Raw genomic sequence first — 11,761 nt, 5'->3', positions numbered from 1 at the left:
TTATTAACATTATGCTGTAATTAATGGAGTTAATACATTGGATAGGTTTTGGGGGTTTTTTATATGGCAACAGAAGACTCAAGACGTCTGTCAGGTGACATTATTATCTAGGAATGGGGGACATGTGGCTGTTATGTAGCACCATCCCTCTGTTCTTTGCCAAGTCAAGAACCAAGTAAGCATAGTCACCCTATTCCGCCATGTACCTTGGTGGGCAAACCTTTAAAGAAAGACCAGAGCAGCAATGGTGAGCCAGAGCCTGCCAGAGCCAGGGGATGAAATGCAAGCCTTGCAGGGGCAAGGCAAAGCCCAGCACAGACCTTCACTGCTCCATATGTGTCCCTCTCAGTTCTTGGGGAAAATTAGGACCTCAATTCTTCCTGAACCTCGTTCTGTTCCAGACTGGGATAGAAACAGTATGGGAGGCATGTTGTCTCTCACCTCTGTCATATAGGGGCAAAACTGAACAGCTTCCTTTGAGGAAGGGGAACAGGAGTAGGGGGACACTGCTAGGAATGGCATATGACAAGCAGAGTGTAGGGATGATGCTTACCTAATCATGTTATCTGGTGTGGCTTGAGAGCATGCAATGGGTAAATTGTGCCAAGCAAAATAAACATAATCCAAGGGCATTCGTACATTTCAACCTTAAGCAAATGAGCAGATTGACTGAATATATTTTTGTATGAAGGAACAGGTAATTTTATCCACTAGGACCTCTAATACTTAATCAGCGGTTTATACAACTTGGCTTAGTCACATTCCTGAAAATGAATTTATTGGGCATCTACCTAGTCGACAGAGTTTGTCTCTGCGTTGTGGATTGTAAAATCCAGAAGACTTTATGGAGGTACGAGACTACTTTTCACCACTGCAACAGCCCTAAAAAATGACCAAAAAGAAGAAGAGCAATTAGATTTAGCCATTCAACTCACATTTTGGAAGGGTTTTACAGCTCTTGGTGAAGAATCTTTTAGAGCTATATCTTGTAATCACTACGAAAGCTTTGGCAAAGGATCAACTAATTCTTCAAGCAAGTTTAAAGCACAACTCAAGCCCTTGTGCCCTCATCAGTTACCCTTCCAATTAGTCTGTTTCAAGCCATTCAGATACTGGTGAGATGCATCAGTGATGTGAAATGAGCACATTTATGACAGCAGTTATTTCCATGACTGCCTGGTGAGCACATTTAGTGCATAGGCAGTGTCCCCTGACCAGGGAGTTCTAGAAACCGCACAGATCAATACCTCCCTGGGGCAAGAGCAGCTGCTAGTCTGCCTCCCAGACAGCAAATTTTGAGCCTCCCCTTCAGTATTTCTGCAAATGATGAAAAACTCATGAATATGTGGACAGGGACTTGTCTGTATCTATAACTACATCCATCCTGAGACTTAGATTCACTGGTTGGTTAGTGTGACACAGGGATGTGACATGTATAAAAGACATCATACATACAAGAGTCATAGAGACCAGAGGAGTTATTTCTTATAGGAAAAACAGGAAGGAGCTATTTTCTTATAGCTTATAGAGGAAAATAAGAGGAGCTATTTTCTTATAGGAAAAAAAGTCAGAACGACTCTGAGCCACAGCCTTTTTCTGTACACATTACCTGGCAGCACAAGCTTCATCTGGATCGAACCCAAGCTGACTTAGTCCAAATATAGCACATGATGTTTATGCCGGTTTAAGGCATTATCCTGACTGCAGAAAAAGAGCTGATACCTGATCCAGTATAAAAACTGCAAGGCAAAGTTACTTTTTTACCAATTTTTGAAAGCATCTTTGCTGTTAAAGGTTTGTTTAAAATCATTCTGTATCACATTGCCACAATACTTTTGGTCTGGCACAGGGAGCCCTAAAATCAGACGTACCCCCTTGTTGCATCCATCTGACAACAACTGCTGACTGAGAGAGGAATGTAGATTTTTTTTACTGAAGTGCTAAGATTTGGCTGATGTACATATTTGCCAGTGTATTAAAATCAAGTTCTATCCCAGTCTTCTGATACATTTTTGTGTGTGTGTGTGTGTGTGAAATAGAGATTTAAAAGTTATATAGCATCATCTAGTGGTCATATACAAATTTACAGGAGCCTGCAGTTTCACCACCCTTATTCAGAGTACCTGGCACCAGTGCCGACTCCAACGGAAAAACTGAGGTAAATTCCTTATTTCTAGCAGGCAGCCTGTGGACCGTAAGAAAAAAAAACAAAACCGTGCATTGGGTTAGAGGCTGTGTTATGCTTACACCGTTCGCTTTCATAGTTGTGGAACAAGAACATCAAATATCTTGTTACAAGCTTTTTGCAGGTGAGGTTAAGCCAAAGAATTTTGGTGTGCAATTTTAGTATAAGGATGGTGAAAGCTCGGGATCAGAGCCTGGTGTACGCAGTCAGATTTGAAAAAATAAGCCGTAATACTTTACTTTTTAATTACTTGTTCAAAGGCAGAGTATCAGAAGACGAATCCAAATCTTCTGGCTCTGAGGCTGAGATATTTTAATGAGATTAATTAGAAGAAAATGCAACAGATATCCATGAGGAAGTCACAGACTTCAGAAACCTGCCTTCTGCAAAACTTGGCTGTTTGTGTTCACTGTTCTGGAGGGGTTCTGTCTTCTGCCTCCTTAAGATCTTAAGATTTCAAGATTTTAATATTGGTTGTGCTTAACTGTGTACTGTGTTAGCATGTGTAAATTAACCCATAGTAAAATTACCCCTGGTCTTTCATTTAAATCTAGGCTATAGTGTAAGTCTTTCCTATATCTGTGTCCATGGCATTCCTAGTCATCTCTAACAGGTCTCATCACTCTTCAGAAAAGGCAATCTTCATTATTCCTAGGGAGCACAGCAGCTCTCTTCACTACCTGAACAGCAGAAAAAAGCTCAGACCTTAGTTCCCCAGCTGCTGCTGCTGGATGGTTTCCCATGTTACGCCACCCACAGTGAGTGAGCACTGTGTTGTGGCCCCCCACAAAGACCACAGAGCATGACCCATGTGGCAGTGCAGGCAGGGAGAAGATGAAGACAGGTTATATTGGGAACCAAGGTGGCAACAGGACAGAGAGCGGGATGGGAAGCTGAAGGAGACATATTTTTTTTCAACAAAGACTTTTCTCATCTTCCTGATGAGAATAAAACATGGCAATTAAATTACTCAAGCTGAATAAGGTCATGTACCACATTCATTTGAGGAAATGGCTTTTTGGATTAGGCCAGAAAAAATTAGGAATTTGGACATTTTTTCCAGCAAAATGTTTCCATTCAAAAATCTGCGTTTCTCTTGCATCCCTTTGATAATCCAAGACCTAATTTTTGGTGTCGCAGGGCGATGGACTAGAAAGCCCTGCCCCACGACAGTTGCCCAGTTGTGTGCCTCAGGGTTTGCATTATGGTCCCAAGCTTGGCAGCCCTTGTGGCACTTAGTCATGTTTATGTTTGCTGTGTAACGTCAGCAGATAGCAGTCAGCTACAGGAAATATATTTCACATGAATCTTTATGCATTGGACACTTGTATTACGGAATTGATATTGGTGTGTATGAAACCATGTCGTGAGAAATCTCATAAGCAGAGCCCTTGGGGAGCATCCAGAGTTCGGGTTGCGATCTAAAAAGAAATAAAAGTGAAGTGAAACAGAAGCATGAAAAGATGGACAATGGAAATATTTAGTATGTTTCCAGAAAAATATTATGTTTTAAAAAATGTATTTTCTGTCATGTCTCTGATGTGACATCACTCCATATGCTATCATTAGGTCTCAATTCAAAACAACGCTAGCCTTGCTGTGCAAGTATGTGTCAATACCCAGTCATTTCTCTCTTAGTATCTGTTCATGCATGTCTGCTTCCTTCTTAGAAACCTTTCCTAGGCCTACAGTACTATGATTACATTTCAGAAACGACTGATTTGTTGTAGGAAGTACATGTTAAATATACATCTTAATTTAATAAAATAGGATTGGGATTTGTTTCTAGTGAGATACTCACACTTCTCTAAACAAGACTGAAATCTTCTTTTTTCTTGAAAGTCTTCCTTATTTCCTCTGTCATCGTGAATGAAACAGCAGAACAAAACTACTGTGTTGTATACCAACACAGAATATCAATTAGAAGCAACAAAAGTGTTATTCTTTCCCATGACAGAAGCAAAATTAGGCAATAAATGTAAGGATAATTTATATCTCCTGTCCTTTATTTTACTACATTTCTTTCCAGTTGTCTTGTACCAAATTTATTTTTCCTGCTTACAGAATAAAGACAAATCTGCTTCTTTGAGAAGCATTTTTCCTAGCTCCCCTTTTCTTTCTTGCAAGGGAGCTTCTCCCCTCCCCCTCCCTTTTATTTTTTCATTCTAAGGAAAATGGCTGCAGCTGGAAGAAGGTGGATCACAGTCCTCTGAAAATATTCTCTGCAGTCTCTGAGTTTCAAGTGATGAGAATATCTCCTGACTTAAATTTCAGAATTAATTGTTTATTTCTTCCAAATGGCAAAAAAGCTGTTTTGGTCCAAATTCCTAGTTGATGCTGTCATTTTACATACTTCACATCAGTTAATCTGGGCGCTAGCATCTAGCTACAGATTTACTGCTTTGGATATTTGTGCCTTTTTTCTAATGAATCTTTGCCATTATGCTGATTTTTATAATTAGTTATTCCCACTTATTCTCATTTTCATGTAATTAAAATGCCATGCTAAAAATATAAGTGAAGTTTCAGTTAATTTGTCTTATAAATGGATGCATAATTAATGAAAGATTGAAAAAAGCCAACTCATAATGTGATTCTGGTACTTTTTTCTGCAGTTTGCTCTTTCCTGAGTGTTATACAAATAAACAGCGAAAAGATTTCCTTGAATTTACATGCAGACTTAAGGCTGTATTTGAGTAACTATCTCCAAGAGAAAATAGACATATTATATTAAAAATTTACTATCCTCTTCCTACATTAGACAATTGTTTACAACCCTGATGTTCTCAGGAATATATCTACCTATTTTGGTTTCACCAGATTTTAAATATGTGTTTCAGTGAGTGGTGGTTTTGTGTGGTCTGCCTCAAAGGAAGGAATTCCATCATGTTATGAAAATAAAGTTGATGTCTTTTGTGGTTAGTGTTGTTAAAGAGGCGATGATGAAGATCACGTATCTGTAGGTGATAAGTACTAGAGATATCAAACTCCATGATCAGTTCACCTTCACCTTCTGAGCTAAGGATAACAAAAAGGTTATGGTACCATTTGAAATAACCTATAAGGTAAGTATACCTCCATAATATCACTGTGAAAATGAAAAATATACATGAATTCAGTTTTTCCTCATTCAGGACTGATGGAGAGGAGCTTGCTTGCTTGCTTGTTTGTTTGTTTGGTTTTATGTATATATACCTTAACACTGGTCCTGCAAGCAAGCCTGCTCAGGAAATTTGAGTGCTGCCTGTACTACTGCTCTGGAGCACTCTGGTCTGAAAGAGTACATCTGGGACAGCATCAGGTACTCATTACACATCTCATGTGTAGGCTTGCCCCTAAATCTGTATCTTTACCTTGCTGGTAGTTGATCTTCTTTTAATATTAGGAATCAGAACTCTGGAAATGTAATGGAATGAATCTGGGTTAATTAACATTGATAATATACAACCGTGGGTTGGCCTCAGGGGTGGCAGGTTGGCCGATGTAGATGGGGTGCAGGTGTGGCTGGTTAAGTTAAGTGGTTGAGAGCCAATGAAGAGAGAGCAGCCGAGGAAGAGAAGGGGAGAGAGGAAGAAGCAGGGAGAGCACATGCCCTGGATAAGGTGAGGTGAAGGCAGCAGAGGGACTGACATGAAGAGTATGCTGGTATAAGGTGGTAAAAGACCTTGTTGTAGCTTGATAGCTTGGAGAGTGCTGTGACATGGAAACATGGGATCTACACTTGTTTTTGTAGCCATTTATCCAGCCAGCCTCATGCAGAAATGACTGCTTCATCCAGGAAAGAAAAACTGCATATGGTAAATGTCTTCCCCACAGCTATGAATATGATATTTCCTAAAATAGGAGTGATTGGACTGGATTTGGAACATTATTCATTATCAATTTATTTAAATGTAATAATTTTTTGTGCTGCTGTATGCCCAATTCAGTAGACTGCTTCTGTTAAAAAAATAAAACAAAAGAAAAATATTGTGAACATTCTTCATCAACAGGATTAATTAGCACAATTTAAAGCCTGCATTGTTGGGATCTGCAGTGCAGGTTACTCGGTTACTCTTTCTGATGAGGCATGATCGGCAGACAACATGGGAAGGCTTCTGCAGTGAGAACAGGAGTAGTAGCTAACATGAGAATGATGTTTTCTAAAGAAGGAGAAACTTTATGTCCATGGATACATGGAGAAGCCAGGATATGAGGTCACAGCACCTCCTGCTAGGTCCACCACACATACAATGTAAGTTCCCCTCAGATGCCTGATGCTCTTACCACAACGTGTGCTGCTGCATTAGTGGTAGAGTCCACTCACGTGGCCATGGGCTTTGGCTGATGACCTTTACTTCCAACCACACCTAAAAGAGGTGAAGTAGCAGTTTAAAGTCCCTTTTATAGCCCCATCATGTAGTTTTGCTGGAGGATACTGCAGCCAGAGAGACCCTCCCTGACAAATATGAAAGGTCTGTGACAAAGAGAAAGTCTGTTCAAAGCAGAAGCTGCAGACAATAGCAACAGAGGTTGGTAAGCAACCTAAATATATTCACTGCTACAAATTTATCCAGTGCAATACGTGAAGAATAACTTTAAGCTACAGTGTGGTCTTGTTTACTCTGGAATGGCTCACAATCTCTGATGGAAGTGTCAGGCCATGAAAAAAGGGGTGCCAGGGAGGCTCATTCAGACCAACATCCCATCTAAACGAAGACTCATTCTTCTTCCCCTTAGGACATTTGCCCTAAAAGAAAGTGGGTGAACCTGTTATTGATTTTTTTAATAAGTTAAGATTGATTGACTTTGATTAATTGATTTTATAAAATAATTTTATAAAATTGAAAAATAGAAGGTTAAGAAATATTTTTAATGAAACTTATAGTTGCACAGTAAAAGCTGCTATGAGATCTTCTGTACATCCTGTACCAAGGCTAGAAGAAGGGGCTGGAACCATTGTTAAAACTTAGGTAATAACTTTAGGGTTTGAAAGGTTTCTTTGTATCTGAGCAGTCTTCTGTATGTAGAAGTGTATTGAAATGTCAGAATATGAGATTAATGGAAACTGGGGAGAGTCGACTGGAACAGCTTGTAGTTACCTGCCAAGAAACCGTGAACTTTAGTAAAAGGTAATTCCGGCAGGGGGAGATCGCGACCACCGACTCATGTACCACCTACCCAAATCGTACCCCAGACCCATTTCTAGACCTTTCTAAGCTCTACTGCACAGAATAGGATATAGGAGGAGAATATGTTAACAATTTACGGGAAATATCATGGTTATGCATGAATACTTAATGAATATGTATGAATAAGTTTTATATATTGTGTCTAATTTTGAGACCTGGCGTGCGTTGATCGTGAGAGGACTCGCTCACACACCCAGCCATTAATAAAGAAGTGTCTGCTTATCTACATCACATTGGTGTCGATAAGTTCTTCATTCCGAGATTTCGGTAACAAACCCTTCCTTTTAGTGCTGTTTTACATGACTGTAGGATAGTGACACCCCTGACTACCTGAAGGTTTCTCACCTGCAAAGCTCTGCGTCTGTTCTGAGTTCATTCCAGTGAGGGTACTGATGCCTCTTCCTCAGTGGCTTGCCAGTTCCTTCCTCAGCACGTCCCATCAGAACTAAGGAACTTTATGTTTTGATAGTTTGGGGACTTAAACATTGGCTGCCATTTCTTCTTATAACCACCTCAACTAATATGATGTTTGTTAGATTTTCTGCAGTTACCTTGAAGCAAACTCTGCAACCCAGCTGACAGCTAGTGTTCTCTCTTCAAACTGGGCAACAACTATTGAGATCTGAATTTACGATCTGTCACTATCTAAAGTCTTTTCCAGGACTTGCTGGTCTGTAAGAGCACAGCTGTACTGAGTAACCGGTAGAGCACTTACTAAGAGAGTGGTGAACAGAATAGTGATGCTGACATCACTAATTGTCTTCCTTAATCTTCCACTTACTTAAAATGCTGACATCCCTTAAGGGATGCTATGACTCAAAACCTGACACCAACACCACTCAAGTACAGATGATTTCACATGAGTTCTCCCCTTGCCCTGCTCAAGGCAGCAAACTAACAGGACTGGATTCCAAGCTGGAAACACCAGTGCCAAACTTTCTTGAAGGAAAGTTGTTGTCCTTAAAGTCTTACAAAAACTTCAACTTATTTGCCCATAGAGGTAAGTGGGGAAATGGTGTCAGAGCTATAAAATGAATTATAATAGTTTGCAGGAATATTTTTTATTATGTTAATCTAAAAAGTTATTTTGACTCTTTAAAGATTATCTGGGATGCTGAAGTCCTTTTGTTACCATAATAAGGCAAAAGGCTCAAACTTCAAAAAGTGAAAGAATTCAGCAGAGTCTGTCTAGTAGGTGTGTTCTTGTTGTGCATTACTTACCATTTGGTATATAGCACAAACCCTTTTTTTATCAGATAGCTCAAAAATGACATAATGCAAGCATTATATCATTAATTTATCTTAATTCTTTATTATAAGTCTTTTGAGAAAGTATCTTTTTGCACCCAGACTAGTAATTCATATTTGTATGCCTGCCCAGACTGGTGTTAACGGAGTCTGCCTTTCTAGATGGCAGAGCAGGAGGACAGTTTTTCATGCACGATGAAGTTTCACACAAACAGGAAACCAGTCAATGTACTACATGTAATCTGCCATGAGGATGTAAATGTATAGTATCTCTGTGAAAAATTAGATGTTTGTTCACATCTCTTTACCTTAGGGACCTAAAGTGAAATCACTCATGAAACACAAATGGCTGGTACTTCTCACTAGGAGAATTCAAACACTCCTCTTTGATTATAGAAAGGCAGAGAGAGTTTAGACTTCCAAATTGGACACTTCTTTCAGTGGTGGTAAAAATAACCCCCACCTTTACTCACTCCTTTGTGTCCCCAATTTCTGCCCTAGTGTGATTATGACCTTTGTGCCTCTTGTTTCATAGAATCACAGGTTTCTTCCATATGTCCTGTGCCCTAACTAGTGCCTTTCAGAATCTTTGCTTTTGAGGTGAGCCTTACTGCCCATTACCTCAATTAGAGCCATATATATATATGTAAAAACACAATTCTTGGCATTTATCCTCAGGATTATTTTATAGAATGTCTTCATTCAAGAAAAAACAAGTACCTTTGGAAACATTTCAGAAATCATTATATAAAAGTAGGTAAAAATAATATTGATTTTATTTAAAGTGTTTTTCTGTGCCTAAAGCTAAACTTGAAATTTCAACTCCCTCTACAGTCAGCCAAGAGCAATACATCTTGGTGTATTTTAAATGAGTTACATTCTGGACACGCCTGATTCTCTGCTTTAGCTATCAAAGGAATCTACACAGCTAGGTTAATGTTGAAATGTCCACGGTTAGGTTAGATAAATGCCATCTGTAGGAAGTTAATGAAAGAACAACTTGATTATTTGAAACCTCTGTGAGGCGGCATGATTAGGAAAAGTGTTTTCAGATCTGTGCTAATCTCTGTTGAACACTGTTTTTTAAAAGCCTTTGGGTTTCTTTCTCAACAGTGGAGCCAAAAATAAAAGTAACTATTGAAAAATTGTTATTTACTAGAAAGTATCCTTAATAAATAGAGAAGATGGAAACAGTTTGAACTGAGCTGATACATTTATCTTAAATTTACTGTCAAATATTTGCAGCCAATTTGGACTAGCTTTGATCCAGGGTTTAAAGTTCTTTAAGCACAACCAAAACTCACTCACTTCAAAGAAAACAGGCACTTGTGATTTTTCCCATGCGAAAGGGAGACTACAGAGATAATGAATGATGTGTTTGTTTGCCAAGTGCTCTTTTGTAACCATTGCTTATCTGAGAAAAAGCAGCTGAAGGTTATAAAGTCCTAGAATTAGGTGAGGTGAAGGTAGCTGGACAGTTTTATTTTTGCTGGAGTATAACTTTGACACTGATTTTATCAGTGAAGGGGTGGCCTTTGTATTCCCTTCGGAGTCTACAAGATCATGGAAGTTTAGTGGGAGACTTTAGATCTTTATAATGACCATTTCCACACAAGACAAACAAACACTAAAAATACAGCTAGCCAGCCAGGTGCTTCACAGCCTGCAGCCAGCCCGATTTGGCTGCTTCCAGCACTCTTACAACCTGAAGCTTGCAGGCAGCTGTCCAAAGGCCAAAAGGCAAAGGTGCCGTATGGTCACTGCTGCCCCTTGGTCAGAACCTGGAGCCTTCCTCAGGGTACCTCAGTCCTGACCTAACCCTGCCTGTGCCTGTTGTGGTGTGAGCTCTGTGGCATTGCTGTCCCTTCTTTATCCAAAGGAAGTAAGCAGGGAAAGGGAAGATGACAGCTAGTAAGAAACACAGGGACAACAAGGTTGATAACACAACTGTATAATCCCTACTGCAGCACCTCAGCCTTTTGGGAGAGTGGGTATGTGCCACAGGCAGCACAGACTTGGACGTTTTCTGGTCAGATTGATCCCTCTTAGACATCTGCTGCTGCTCCCCACATCCCACTGGGAGGACAAAGCATTACTCACAGTTTGCTAATCTGGCAGCTCCACCTCAGGGTCACTGAAAAGAGGGAAGGGAAACAAAGACCTGTGCATTTGAGTCACCCTTTTTTGCCCAGCCCTCACCTTTCATGATAAAAGCCCTGCAGCCACAAACAGCTGGCTCACAAACCTCCGCAATGCAGCCCTACTTCAGCATACATGCTCTTCTTACACTGACTGTTACCCTGAGTCCAGTGACTGCTGCAGGACAGAGTAAAAATGATGCCACCAGAGAAGATGTCTATCCCCCTCTGTGGGACCTTGCCCCTGAAAGCCTGCTGAATTTCCTAGTAAAGGACAACAAAATTGTCATCAATGCTTGGAACTATCAAGAACGACTGGGGCTGTATAAGAATTTGCTAAACTCTTCAACCAAATATTTTACTGCCTTTGGATCCCAAAATTTTGGCAATATTCTCTGGGGATTACCGTTGCAGCATGGGTGGCAATTTCGTACAGGTATGAGTTATGTCCTTACGCTGCTGAAACAATAAAGTGTTTACCAGACCCACTTTGGGTCATCCTTTCCAAGGGTTCTGCCTTGCAAACCCAGGATAGTCTCAGACAGTGTAAATTTTGGGATACTGAGATAAGATGCCTATTTGAAAAAGGAATTCTGAATGAAGGGAACGCCCTTGCCTTGTTGAGCAATAGCAATTAAACTTCCTAACAGGAAAAGGTATTGCTCCACATAGGACTGGTCAGAATCCAGAAGATCTGTGGTTTAGAATGGCAATATTTTGCTTAACTAAAAATCTTTGAAAAGATATTCCCAGTTGCTCCACTTTACAGTAGGTATATTTCAGGGCCTGCACTCTGCAGTGCTGTTTTTAAATTGTTAACTAATTAAATTGTTAATGTTATGATCTTCTATTGGTGATTTGATTGTTGGAAGTCCACCTCTCCCTCTGACAAATTGTTTCCATTTGCCCTTTTTGATCAGTTTAGGAGGAGCCTCATTATTTTCAAAATATGTTTTTTACAAAAAAATAAATTTTGTTCTGTTTGTTGGGGGGTTGTTTTGTTTGGATTTTGGGGTTTT

At 39.8% G+C, this 11,761-nt stretch overlaps 1 protein-coding gene across 1 annotated transcript in view; it reads left to right on the top strand.

The window, feature by feature from the left end:
• Positions 1–1,998: 1,998 nt before the first annotated feature.
• Positions 1,999–11,761, top strand: part of LOC308065015 (protein LEG1 homolog) — a 30,275-nt gene continuing 20,512 nt past the window's right edge. The window contains exon 1 of the mRNA XM_080390440.1: positions 1,999–11,178. Within this exon, the coding sequence (XP_080246566.1) occupies positions 10,809–11,178 (370 nt within the window). The 5' untranslated portion in view covers positions 1,999–10,808. The remainder of the gene's footprint in view (positions 11,179–11,761) is intronic.

This window comes from Falco punctatus (genome assembly GCF_963210335.1).
Source record: "Falco punctatus genome assembly, chromosome: 5".
In the NCBI taxonomy this organism is placed as follows: Eukaryota; Metazoa; Chordata; class Aves; order Falconiformes; family Falconidae; genus Falco; species Falco punctatus.
This window is presented reverse-complemented; position numbering and strand designations above follow the sequence as displayed.